General features: G+C 53.0%; 1 protein-coding gene across 1 annotated transcript in view; it reads right to left on the bottom strand.

Annotated features, from left to right (window-relative positions):
- LOC137335649 (collagen alpha-6(VI) chain-like) overlaps positions 1-13,968 on the bottom strand; it is a 136,438-nt gene that overhangs the window by 114,830 nt on the left and 7,640 nt on the right. The window contains exons 3-4 of the mRNA XM_068000943.1: positions 10,039-10,626; positions 867-1,484 (exon numbers count right to left, since the gene is read on the bottom strand). Coding sequence (XP_067857044.1) covers positions 867-1,484; positions 10,039-10,626 — 1,206 coding nt within the window. The remainder of the gene's footprint in view (positions 1-866; positions 1,485-10,038; positions 10,627-13,968) is intronic.

Genomic DNA, 13,968 nt, shown 5'->3' with positions numbered 1-13,968 from the left:
CCCCATGGAAAAGTGAATCGGACGGGGTGCAGTGTATCGTCCGCCCCATGGAAAAGTGAATCGGACGGGGTGCAGAAGAGACGGCACATCCTCTACCGCCAGTTCCCCTTAAAATCGACCCCTTCATGCTGTCTTTTGCTGAAATTCATTCTTTCCCAGGACCTAGATACTTGACTTCCTTGATTCTCCTCATCTCACTTTTCTCCTGCAATCGCAGGTTTCTAAAACCAACGTTTGCCATTTCCTAACCTCTCTCTCCTCCTTTATTTGTCTGCTGCCCTAATGGTTTTGGTATCCGACCTAGATTTAAAAAGTGACGGGTTGACCAAGGTGCACCGGCAGTCCACTGTGAGCTGTCCCATCCCCACCGCCCCCAAGGAGGAATCCTGACCTGCAGGACAGAACAGGGAGAGAGAAGACACTGAAACAGCAATCATCAACATACCATCCTTTTCCTTCCTCTGTAAATAATATCTGGCATTAAACAATTACACAAGGAGGCTGGACATAGTGAGGCGCAATTTTTACTTGAGGCGCACAAGGGGCGGAGGGCGTCACATGTACGTCATAGGACTCCGATTTGGATACCCCATCTGAAACAGGCAGGCGCTCCAGCCGCCCACCTCAGGACCCTACCCAAGATGGCAGCGGCCGGAGCGCGAGAGTAAATAGGGCGGTAAGTGACCTGAAGGCCGTTTTCAGGCCGCTGCCGTCCTGTTTACACTGGGGAGCGGGGGGGGCACTTAAAGTCGGCCCCTATGAGTGAGACTGCTCCAGAATGGTCTTCATATGAGGAATGACTAAAGACACTGCACATTGCAGGAACAAAGTGGACATGGACGAAAGGCAAGGGAACCAAACATTACCTGCTGGTCTTCTGAGCTCTCTGTACAGAAATTCTCTTTGTACTATCAGTTTGATTACATTGGCAATTTGTTCCGATGATTGAGTAAGGGCATCAAAAGCACCAATCTGGAAAACAAATGGAAAATTGGGGAGGAAGGCCATCTTCTGCAGCTCGCTCAAGGCGGAATTCTTGACACCGATGGAGATGACTTTCACACCTTCCTTCTTTAAGTCCCTGGCAGACAGAGTGACTTCATCCTGTGAAGATGCTGAAGTAATTATTATTGCAATCTGAGGAACACCTATGGCCTTCCGACTTCCAGCGGACTCTGTGAAAAAGGTTCTGCGCAGGTAGTCAATGGCACGGCCCGTCCTTATCCCTGGCCCTCCCCGAAATGTGAAGCTGCGGCTCCTTATGTAATTTGCCACTTGAGTCCTTCTTGAGTAAGCGTTCAGTAAGAACTCAGTCCGTGTGTCGGTGCTGTACTGGGCAAGACCAACAAGGAACTTGTCTGCCCCAATGTCAAGATAAGAAATGATTCTGAAGATGAAGTTTCGGATCTGCTGGAATCCTGCGGCCCCCATGTTCTGAGAGCCATCGACGAGAAAAACAACATCAGCGTAACGCATGGCGAAGGCTGTAAAGCAGAACATAAAATGGTACATTAGTTTAGAAAATGCACATTGGATGCTCCCCATTTCCCTCCCCACCCCACCCCCTACCCCTCCTGATGGCTAATTTGGTAAAAGCAGTGCTTTATGGCAGATCAGCTAGCAAGCTTGGAACAGGTATGAATAGATCAAAGACAAAGGTATGCGATGGAGGTATGTCACGTAGATGGTGGGGGTGGTGGGATGGTGGGGGTGGTAGGGATGGAGGAGGTGGGATAGTGGGGGTGGTGAGATGGTGGTGGGATGGTGGGGGTGTCGGGATGGTGGGGGTGGTGGGATGGTGGGGGTGTCGGGATGGTGGGGGTGTCGGGATGGTGGGGGTGTCGGGATGGTGGTGAGATGGTGGGGGTGTCGGGATGGTGGGGGTGTCGGGATGGTGGGGGTGTCGGGATGGTGGGGGTGTCGGGATGGTGGTGGGATGGTGGGGGTGGTGGGATGGTGGGGGTGTCGGGATGGTGGGGGTGTCGGGATGGTGGGGGTGGTGAGATGGTGGGGGTGGTGAGATGGTGGTGGGATGGTGGGGGTGGTGAGATGGTGGGGGTGGTGGGATGGTGGTGGGATGGGGGGGTGGAGGGATGGTGGGGTGGAGGGATGGAGGAGATGGGATGGTGGGGGTGGTGCGATGGTGGCGGTGGTGAGATGGTGGCGGTGGGATGGTGGACGAGGTGGGATTTTATTTTTTATTCGTTCATGGGATGTGGGCGTCGCTGGCAAGGCCGTCATTTATTGCCCATCCTTAATTGTCCTTGAGAAGGTGGTGTTGAGCCGCCTTCTTGAACCGCTGCAGTCCAGTGCTGTTAGGAAGGGAGTTCCAGGATTTTGACCCAGCGACGATGAAGGTACGGCAATATATTTCCAAGTCAGGATGGTGTGTGACTTGGAGGGGAACGTGCAGGTGGTGTTGTTCCCATGTACCTGCTGCTCTTGTCCTTCTAGGTGGTAGAGGTCACGGGTTTGGGAGGTGCTGTCGAAGAAGCCTTGGCGAGTTGCTGCAGTGCATCCTGTGGATGGTACACACTGCAGCCACAGTGCGCTGGTGGTGAAGGGAGTGAATGTTTAGGGTGGTGGATGGGGTGCCAATCAAGTGGGTTGCTTTGTCCTGGATGGTGTCGAGCTTCTTGAGTATTGTTGGAGCTGCACTCATCCAGGCAAGTGGAGTGTATTCCATCACACTCCTGACTTATGCCTTGTAGATGGTGGAAAGGCTTTGGGGAGTCAGGAGGTGAGTCACTCGCTGCAGAATACCCAGCCTCTGACCTACTCTTGTAGCCACAGTATTTATGTGGCTGGTCCAGTTAAGTTTCTGGTCAATGGTGAACCCCAGGATGTTGTTGGTGGGGGATTCGGTGATGGTAATGCCGTTGAATGTCATGGGGAGGTGGTTAGACTATCTCTTGTTGGAGATGGTCATTGCCTGGCAATTGTCTGGCGCGAATGTTACTTGCCACTTATGAGCCCAAGCCGGGATGTTGTCCAGGTCTTGCTGCATGCGGGCTTGGACTGCTTCATTATCTGAGGGGTTGCGAATGGAACTGAACATGATGCAATCATCAGCGAACATCCCCATTTCTGACCTTATGATGGAGGGAAGGTCATTGATGAAGCAGCTGAAGATGGTTGGGCCAAGGACACTGCCCTGAGGAACTCCTGCAGCAATGTCCTGGGGCTCAGATGATTGGCCACCAACAACCACTACCATCTTCCTTTGTGCTGGTATGACTCCAGCCACTGGAGAGTTCTCCCCTGATTCCCATTGACTTCAATTTTACTAGGGCTCCTTGGTGCCACAGTCGGTCAAATGCTGCCTTGATGTCAAGGGCAGTCACTCTCACGTCACCTATGGAATTCAGCTCTTTTGTCCACGTTTGGACCAAGGCTGTAATGAGGTCCGGAGCCGAGTGGTCCTGGCGGAACCCAAACTGAGCATCGGTCAGCAGGTTATTGGTGAGTAAGTGAGGCTTGATAGCACTGTCGACAACACCTTCCATAGACTGATCGGGTAATTGGCCGGATTGGATTTGTCCTGCTTTTTGTGGACAGGACATACCTGGGCAATTTACCACATTGTCGGGTAGATGCCAGTGGTGTAGCTGTACTGGAACAGTTTGGCTAGAGGCGCAGCTAGTTCTGGAGCACAAGTCTTCAGCACCACAGCTGGGATGTTGTCGGGGCCCATAGCCTTTGCTGTATCCAGTGCACTCAGCCGTTTCTTGATATCATGTGGACTGAATCGAATTGGCTGAAGACTGGCTTCTCTGATGGTGGGGATATCGGGAGGCGGCCGAGATGGATCATCCACTCGGCACTTCTGGCTGAAGATGGTTGCAAACGCTTCAGCCTTGTCTTTTGCACTCACGTGCTGGACTCCGCCATCGTTGAGGGTGGGGATGTTTACAGAGCCTCCTCCTCCCGTTAGTTGTTTAATTGTCCACCACCATTCACGACTGGATGTGGCAGGACTGCAGAGCTTTGATCTGATCTGTTGGTTGTGGAATCGCTTAGCTCTGTCTATAGCATGCTGCTTCAGCTGTTTAGCACGCATGTAGTCCTGAGTTGTCGCTTCACCAGGTTGGCACCTCATTTTTAGGTACGCCTGGTGCTGCTCCTGGCATGCTCTTCTACACTCCTCATTGAACTAGGGTTGTTTATAATGGTAGAGTGAGGAATATGCCGGGCCATGAGGTTACAGATTGTGCTGGAATACAATTCTGCTGCTGCTGATGGCCCACAGCGCCTCATGGATGCCCAGTTTTGAGCTGCTAGATCTGTTCTGAATCTATCTCATTTAGCACAGTGATAGTGCCACACAATACGTTGGATGGTATCCTTAGTGCGAAGACGGGACTTCATCTCCACGAGGACTATGCGGTGATCACTCCTACCAATACTGTCATGGACAGATGCATCTGCCACAGGTAGATTGGTGAGGACGAGGTCAAGTAAGTTTTTCCCTCGTGTTGGTTCGCTCACCACCTGCCACAGGCCCAGTCTGGCAGCTATGTCCTTCAGGACTCGGCCAGCTCGGTCAGTAGTAGTGCTACCGAGCCACTCTTGGTGATGGACATTGAAGTCCCCCACCCAGAGTACATTTTGTGCCCTTGCTACCCTCAGTGCTTCCTCCAAGTGGTGCTCAACATGGAGGAGGACTGATTCATCAGCTGAGGGGGGGCAGTAGGTGATAATCAGCAGGAGGTTTCCTTGCCCATGTTTGACCTGATGCCATGAGATTTCATGGGGTCCAGAGTCAATGTCAAGGACGCCCAGGGCCACTCCCTCCTGACTGTATATCACTGTACCGCCACCTCTGGTGGGTCTGTCCTGCCGGTGGGACAGGACATACCCAGGGATGGTGATGGAAGATTCTGGGACGTCGTCTGTAAAGGTATGATTCTGTGAGTGTGGCTATGTCAGGCTATTGCTTGACTAGTCTGTGTGACAGCTCTCCCAATTTTGGCACAAGTCCCCAGATGTTAGTAAGGAGGACCTTGCAGGATCGACTGGGCTTGGTTTTGCCGTTGTCGTGTCCGGTGCCTCGTGGTCCGATGCCGGGAGGTCCGTCCGGTTTTATTCTTATTATGACTTTTTTAGCGAGATTTTACAACTGAGTGGCTTGCTAGGCCATTTCAGAGGGCAATTAAGAATCAACCACATTGCTGTGGGTCTGGAGTCACATACAGGCCAGACCGGGTAAGGACGGCAGGTTTCCTTCCCAAAAGTAAAATAGTGAACCAGATGGGTTTTTACGACAATCTGGGATGGTGGCGGTGGTGGGGTGGTGGGGGTGGTGAGATGGTGGAGGAAGTGGGATGGTGGAGGAAGTGGGATGGTGGGGGTGGTGAGGGTGGTGGGGGTGGTGAGGGTGGTGGGGGTGTCGGGATGGTGGGGGTGGTGGGGGTGGTGGGGGTTGTGGGATGGTGGGGGTGGTGGGGGTGGTGGGGGTTGTGGGATGGTGGGGGTGGTGGGGGTGGTGAGGGTGGTGGGGGTGTCGGGATGGTGGGGGTGGTGAGATGGTGGGGGTGGTGAGATGGTGGGGGTGGTGAGATGGTGGGGGTGGTGAGGGTGGCGGGGGTGTCGGGGTGGTGGTGGTGTCGGGATGTGGGATGGTGGGATGGTGGGGGTGGTGAGGGTGGTGAGGGTGGTGGGGGTGGTGAGGGTGGTGAGGGTGGTGGGGGTGGTGGGGGTGGTGGGGGTTGTGGGATGGTGGAGGTGGTGGGGGTGGTGAGGGTGGTGGGGGTGTCGGGATGGTGGGGGTGGTGGGGGTGGTGGGGGTGGTGAGGGTGGTGAGGGTGTCGGGATGGTGGGGGTGGTGAGATGGTGGGGGTGGTGAGGGTGGTGAGGGTGGTGGGGGTGGTGGGGGTTGTGGGATGGTGGAGGTGGTGGGGGTGGTGAGGGTGGTGGGGGTGGTGGGGGTGGTGGGATGGTGGGGGTGTCGGGATGGTGGGGGTGGTGGGGGTGGTGGGGGTGGTGGGGGTGGTGAGGGTGGTGAGGGTGTCGGGATGGTGGAGGTGGTGGGGGTGGTGGGGGTGGTGGGGGTGGTGAGGGTGGTGGGGGTGTCGGGATGGTGGGGGTGGTGGGGGTGGTGGGGGTGGTGGGGGTGGTGAGGGTGGTGGGGGTGTCGGGATGGTGGGGGTGGTGAGATGGTGGGGGTGGTGAGGGTGGCGGGGGTGTCGGGATGGTGGGGGTGGTGGGATGGTGGGGGTTGTGGGATGGTGGGGGTGGTGAGGATGGTGGGGGTGTCGGGATGGTGGGGGTGTCGGGATGGTGGGGGTGTCGGGATGGTGGGGGTGTCGGGATGGTGGGGGTGGTGAGGATGGTGGGGGTGTCGGGATGGTGGGGGTGTCGGGATGGTGGGGGTGTCGGGATGGTGGGGGTGTCGGGATGGTGGGGGTGTCGGGATGGTGGGGGTGTCAGGATGGTGGGGGTGGTGGGATGGTGGGGGTGGTGAGGGTGGTGGGGGTGTCGGGATGGTGGGAGTGATGAGGGTGGTGGGGGTGGTGAGGGTGCTGGGGGTGGTGGGATTGTGGGGTTGTCGGGATTGTGGGGGTGGTGGGATGGTGGGGGAGATGAGGATGGTGGGGGTGGTGAGGATGGTGGGGGTGGTGAGGATGGTGGGGGTGTTGGGATGGTGGGGTTGTCGGGATTGTGGGGGTGGTGGGATGGTGGGGGAGATGAGGATGGTGGGGGTGGTGGGATGGTGGGGGAGATGAGGATGGTGGGGGTGGTGAGGATGGTGGGGGTGTCAGGATGGTGGGGTTGTCGGGATTGTGGGAGTGGTGGGATGGTGGGGGTGTCGGGATGGTGGGGGTGGTGGGATGGTGGGGGTGGTGAGGATGGTGGGGGTTGTGGGATGGTGGGGGTGGTGGGATGGTGGGGGTGGTGAGGATGGTGGGGGTTGTGGGATGGTGGCGGTGTCGGGATGGTGGGGTTGTCGGGAAGGTGGGGTTGTCGGGAAGGTGGGGTTGTCGGGATGGTGGGGGTGTCGGGATGGTGGGGGTGTCGGGATGGTGGGGTTGTCGGGATGGTGGGGGTGTCGGGATGGTGGGGGTTGTGGGATGGTGGGGTTGTCGGGATTGTGGGGGTGTTGGGATGGTGGGGGTTGTGGGATGGTGGGGGTTGTGGGATGGTGGGGGTTGTAGGATGGTGGGGGTTGTCGGGATGGTGGGGGTGGTGGGATGGTGGGGGTGGTGGGATGGTGGGGGTGTCGGGATGGTGGGGGTGTCGGGATGGTGGGGGTGGTGAGGATGGTGGGGGTGGTGAGGATGGTGGGGTTGTCGGGATTGTGGGGGTTGTAGGATGGTGGGGTTGTCGGGATCGTGGGGGTGTCGGGATGGTGGGGGTGTCGGGATGGTGGGGGTGTCCGGATGGTGGGGGTGTCCGGATGGTGGGGGTGTCGGGATGGTGGGGTTGTCGGGATGGTGGGGTTGGTGAGGATGGTGGGGTTGTCGGGATTGTGGGGGTTGTAGGATGGTGGGGTTGTCGGGATCGTGGGGGTGTCGGGATGGTGGGGGTGTCCGGATGGTGGGGGTGTCCGGATGGTGGGGGTGTCCGGATGGTGGGGGTGTCGGGATGGTGGGGTTGTCGGGATGGTGGGGTTGGTGAGGATGGTGGGGTTGTCGGGATTGTGGGGGTTGTAGGATGGTGGGGTTGTCGGGATCGTGGGGGTGTCGGGATGGTGGGGGTGTCCGGATGGTGGGGGTGTCCGGATGGTGGGGGTGTCGGGATGGTGGGGTTGTCGGGATGGTGGGGTTGGTGAGGATGGTGGGGTTGTCGGGATTGTGGGGGTGGTGGGATGGTGGGGGTGGATGAAGAGGAGATTGGGGACGATAAGGAGGGGAAACATGCCACAATCACCCAGTATGTGTTTGAGGGTTTTGGTCAGGGTAGACTCAGTGTTGTGGGTAAGTTTGAAGATATTCATCCTGGGAGTGATGCACTGGGTGAGCACAGAGTTGTGGGAGAAATGTTTGAGGACACTCGAGAGAAAAGGCATTGTTAGAAATGGGGCAGGATTGGAGAGGATGAATTTCTTGAGCAGGTGCCTGGTGATAGTTGTGTTGAGGGGGAGGGGAGCATACCCTGAGGTGTGAAGCCATTGACGGTGTCAGCGAGCAGTGGGCTAAGGAAATGTAATTGTGTGGTTAAAAGATGGGTTCGGATGGAGTTGAGGGTGCAGGAGGTGGGTCTCATAGAGGCGATTAGCTGGGAGACATGGAAGAGAAACTACGGAGTGACATAGGTTCGGAGTTGGGGTAAGGGGACAGGTGGAAGGGGTGGGGGCAAGGAAGGAGGCTGAGGCAATCAAACAGATAATCTTTGACATGAAAAACTCTGTGATCTTTTCACACTTGCTGTTGGAGGGGTGGATGAAAGGAGTGGGGAGAGGGATGGGTCAGAGGAGGCAGTTTATGTCAAGATAACAAGTTTGGGATTGCCTGCACCCTCCAGGACAGCCTGGCTTTTGAGAGGGAGGTACAGCAGTGTTTAAAGTGGTCCATTCAGATCTGGCAGTGGACAACCAGGCCAGTCAAGCAGCGGGCAGTCTCACGTTTGTGACCCTCAAGACTCGATGATGTGGGGGTGGAAACTGAACTGCGGAGGTGGGGGAGGGGGTGGGAAGTTTGCCAGGGTACAGTAGGGGTGGGAAACAAAATGAGAATTTCCTTGGATGAGGGTGTCAAAGGCAGAAGAAAAGAAGCTAATGAGGATGTAAATAACAGTAGTGATATTACGGCTGGAAGAAGGGTAATAATAGTGAGGAGTATTACAGAGTGGGCATTTTATGTGGCTTTTCTATTAGCTGGAGACCTACTAACTCACTGGGGAAGAATTAACTTTTGATTTAATGCTGTCATTTCCACATTGAGGTATTAAGGCCAATTGTCCAAGCACGTGCTGCTAGCTGGGAGTATCATCCTCTGGTCCCTCCAATCCGTACTGATGGCAGGAATTACTGTGCTAAGGTTTATTTATTGTTTTACCTATTTACATCTTTGTGCACTTCCTGTCAACTTTTTCCATTATAAATTCCTTCATCCACATTTGTAATGGCCTCCAGTGGGGGTGCTACAGTGCCACCAGTGTTGGGAGGGTGTAATTACAGCATGACAAGTTTACATGGACAGTTTCCATTATAAATGTTGACATAGGAGTTTATAACAGTAATATAAAAATAAGGCTGGAAGGCATGACTTTAAAATAGGGACTGATTACATGTGTGTCCTGGTCCAATTATCCCTACCGCTCTCTCTAACTCCACTTCACTTGACTACACGTGGGCTGCGAGATTCCTTGCAGCTGCTCCCGCTCCGCTGGCATTACTTTACCGGAAGTGCGGCGGAAATCGATGGTGAAGTAACGGCGGAAGAGCAGGAGCGGCTGCGAGGGACTTCCCGGCCATGGACTTGACTTTCCACGTGCTGTGGCACGGGAGACTCGTGACTGCTTTCAAAATACTCTGTATTTGTTAAATGGTCACTGCTGATTTTGCATGGTATATTGTGAAGATTTCCTTCCATTTCGATGTTCTGCATCTGAATGATATTAACCCCTGCAAATTTATTTTAATAAAAAGAACTTGCATTCCTATAGCGCCTTTCACAACCTCAGGATGTCCCAAAGTGCTTTACAGCCAGTGAAGTACTTTTGAAGTGTAGTCACTGCTGTAATGTGGGAATCGCAGCAGCCAATTTGAGCACAGCAAGATCCCACAAACAGCAATTAGATAATGATCAGATAACCTGTTTTATTGATGTTGGTTGAGGGATAAATATTGGCCAGGACACCGGGGAGAACTCACCTGCTCTTCCTCGAATAGTGCCATGGGATCGTTTACATCCACCTGAGAAGGCAGTCGGGGCCTCCGACAGTGCGGCACTCTCTCAGTACTGCACTGCAGTGTCAGTCTGGACTATGGACTCAAATCTCTGGAGTGGGACTTGAACCCATGATCTTCAGACTTAGAGGCGAGAGTTATTATAAAAAAATAACATTTGGAACAAAGGTGCTGATATATCTACCAACCTTGGATGTGGGCTTCAACTGTCCTGCACACTGACTCCAAGACCTTATTTGAATGTTCCTTCAGCACTTGAAAGTTTGCAATGTCATGAACATGTCTCCAGGATGGTCTGCTAGAAATATCTTGAAGTTCATTCTTTGCTTGGACATTAACTCCAACGACGTAAATTGTGACTCCGCTGTTTCTAAGCTGGCTGGCTTCATCGCGCACCTCGGTGATGGACCCTCCATCGGTGACCAGGACCGCGATCTGCTGGACGCCTTCTGCTGCTCTGCTCCCTGCTGACGGAACAAAATGTTGGCTCTGCAGGAACTCCAGGGCCCTTCTCGTATCGGTCCCGCCTCTCTTCTGCGGCAAGTTCTGCAGGTAGTTCAAAATGTCGCTCTTGGACGAATATCGATTCAGCAGAAACTCCGTCCTTGGGTCGTCGCTGTACTGAACCAGCCCAATCCTTACTCTGTTGCCCGCAATTTCCAGGCCGTTAACGAAGGTGTACAGGAACGCCCTCACTTCTTCAAAGTGCTCATCGCTCACACTTGTTGAACCATCCACCACAAGGACGATGTCAGCAATTGTGGCTTTCCTGCAGGCTGAACATACGAGAGTAACACTTTCTGTTAAAATGGTTTTAGGTACCTACAGGTGGACAGCAGAGCTGCCAATGTACCTTTGTGCCCCCCAATACCAGTCTTAAAGGCTTAGCATAAAGAGTCATGCTTGGTAAGCATTTGTTACATTTAAAGATACAGTCCCCACCAATTGCACCATCCCCGTTTGTCTTGGGCAGCCCCCTATATCGGGAAAATGGTGTTAACTATTTGCTATCACCATAGGAGCCAATTACAAAGGCACCGCTTATAACGTATTAAGCGGGCCAGCTATTTGGGGCAGTTCAATAAGTACTTACCCTGTACTTACCCATTTAAAAAGCTCAGCTGATTTCAGGCAAAGTCGAGTCTTCAAGCAGCTTTGATCAACTGTTCGCACCTGGTTATAGTGCGATTACCATAATGATGTATCTGTGTGTAAATGGCAACTTTAACTGTTCAGCTGTCCCCCTCCTTTCTGTCACACTTTTGGAAGGAGATAAATACTCTTTGATCTATCCTAAAATTGGCTATTTATCAGCATCGCAGAGGCAATTTGTTAAGGTGTTCTGCATCAAGCCCGTTATTTTAAAAAACATGTTGGTTACGTTCGATTTTTGGTTTTATCGTCCATCGCGTATAGCAGGCAAATCACAAACACCAACATGCTCGCTGTAAGCAGTGCGGCTATACCGGGGTAGAAATTGGACCTCATTGCACCTGTTTTAAGGGAGAGAAAAAGGTGTAACAAGGACCAATTTCGGGGACCAAGGTCCTGCACCCAAAGGACCCTTGAAAGATGTCGGACCCAATATTGGGTAAGGCGATTTTTTAGGCGTCTGCCGTGCGTTAGGCCCCTTACATATGTAAGTGAAGGGCCTAACGCCTGTTTTATGCCCCATCACTGATATTCGATATCACAGGAGCCGGGCCTGCTCCGCTCGGGATAAGTGGTCGCTGTGGAGCCAGAAGTTTGAGGAGTGCTCCCTCGGTTCCACAGTATACCGATCGTACCCCACTCCCCCTCTCGGGATTTCTTCAAATGGGGTGAGTTGCCTGTGGAGGAGCGACAGGTGCCAGCAGATGGCTCAATTAACATTAATGAGGCCCGAGGCCCAATTTTGGATCGACCTCGGGCCTTCCGGTTCTGTGGCGTGTGTTGTGGTCACATCCTCAGCCATTGTGCCCAAGACGTGAATGCCTGACCAATCACTGGACTGGAAGGTTCGTCATGGCCCGACCAATCACAGCATATCATGCTTTACATGGCACTGTATGAGAGAAGGTCTTGCCAGGGCGATAAGAAGCCACCAACCATTACTGCGGGCCCTGGGAATGACCGGGATGAACCTGCCTCCTGAGAATCTGGGTCAGCAGAGGGGTAGGTGCAGACCTGCGCCGTCTACTGCAAGGACAGCTGCAGCCATCATGAGCACATGCAGGGTGAGTAGCATTCAGCTGTGGCCTGCACCTTCCTGCGGGCGTGCTGCAGGACTGACTCATGGGACGCTGCACCTCATGCCTCGAGTTCAACAGCCATTGAAGAGGAGGCCAGGTGCTGAGCTGCACCCTGGGGTCCCTTTCCCTTCACCTTGGTCTGCTACTTCTTAATCCCTGCCCCTACAGTCTCAATAAAGGCTGCTGGTTCTCAGCCTTTTAAAGATCCCCAGAAGCTTTGACCCTCTCCTTTTCATGCTCCTTTTTCAATTGTCCCCATCCTATTAAGTTTGCATTGATGCAATTTTCCTCTCCCACCAGTCTTATCCATAGAACCGTAGAACCATAGAAAAGATACAGTACAGAAGGGGGCCATTCGGCTCACTGTACCTGCACCGGCTCGAAGAACAACCAGGTGCCCATTCTAATCCCACCTTCCAGCACCCGGTCCATAGCCCTGCAGCTTACAGCACTTTAGGTGCAGGTCCAGATACCTTTTAAAAGAGTTGAGGGTCCCTGCCTCTACCACCAATTCGGGCAGTGAATTCTATACACCCACCACCCTCTGGGTAAAAAAGATTTTCCTCATGTCCCCTCTAATCCTTCCGCCAATCAGCTTAAATCTATGTCCTCTAGTTCTTGAACACTCTGCCAGGGGAAACAAGTACTTCCTGTCTACTCTTTCTGGGCCCCTCATAATTTTGTACACCTCAATCAAGTCTCTCCTCAGCCTTCTCTGCTCCAAGGAAAACAACCCCAACCTATCCAATCTCTCCTCACAGCTGCAATTTTCAAGCCCTGGTAACATTCTTGTAAATTCTCTGCACTCTCTCCAGAGCAATTAAGTCCTTTCTGTAATGTGGTGACCAGAACTGCACACAATACTCCAGCTGTGGCCTTACCAGCGTTTTATACAGTTCCATCATTACATCCCTGCTTTTGTATTCTATACCTCGACTAATAACGGAGAGCATTCCGTATGCCTTCTTCACAACCTTATCTACCTTACTGCCACCTTCAGGGACCTGTGCACATGCACTCCAAGGTCTCTCACTTCCTCTACCCCTCTCAATATATTCCTGTTTACTGCGTATTCCCTTTTACTGTTTGCCCTCCCTAAGTGCATTACCTCACACTTCTCTGGGTTGAACTCCATTTGCCACTTTTCCGCCCACTCCACCAACCCATTGATATCTTCTTGGAGTCTACAGCTATCCTCTTCACTATCAATTAAACGGCCAATTTTTGTGTAGTCTGCAAATTTTCTAATCATGTCCCCTACATTCAAGTCCAAATCATTAATATATACCACAAACAGCAAGGGACCCAACACTGAGCCCTGTGGCACACCACTGGAAACAGATTTCCATTCGCAAAGACATCCATCAACTTTTACCCTGTTTCCTGTTACTGAGCCAATTTTGGATCCAATTCACCACATTTCCCTGTATCCCATGGGCTTTTACCTTTCTGACCAGGCTGCCATGTGGGACCATGTCAAATGCCTTACTAAAATCCATATAGACAACATCCACTGCACTACCCTCATCAATCCTCCTTGTCACTTCCTCAAAGAATTCAATCAGATTTGTAAGGCATGACTTTCCCTGAACAAATCCATGTTGACTAATCCTGATTAAACCATGCCTTTCCAAGTGACAGTTTATCCTATCTCTCAGTATTGATTCTAATAGTTTGCCTACCACCGAGGTAAGACTGACCGGCCTATAATTGTTCAGCCTTTCCCTCGTACCCTTTTTAAACAATGGTACTACGTTTGCAGTCTTCCAGTCCTCCGGTACCTCCCCAGTATCTAGTGAGGATTGGAAAATGATCCTTAGAGCGTCTGCTATTTCCTCCCTGGCTTCCTTCAATAGCCTAGGAAACAATCCATCCGGCCCTGGTGAC

Source organism: Heptranchias perlo, chromosome 2, assembly GCF_035084215.1.
Source record: "Heptranchias perlo isolate sHepPer1 chromosome 2, sHepPer1.hap1, whole genome shotgun sequence".
Classification (NCBI taxonomy): domain Eukaryota; kingdom Metazoa; phylum Chordata; class Chondrichthyes; order Hexanchiformes; family Hexanchidae; genus Heptranchias; species Heptranchias perlo.
This window is presented reverse-complemented; position numbering and strand designations above follow the sequence as displayed.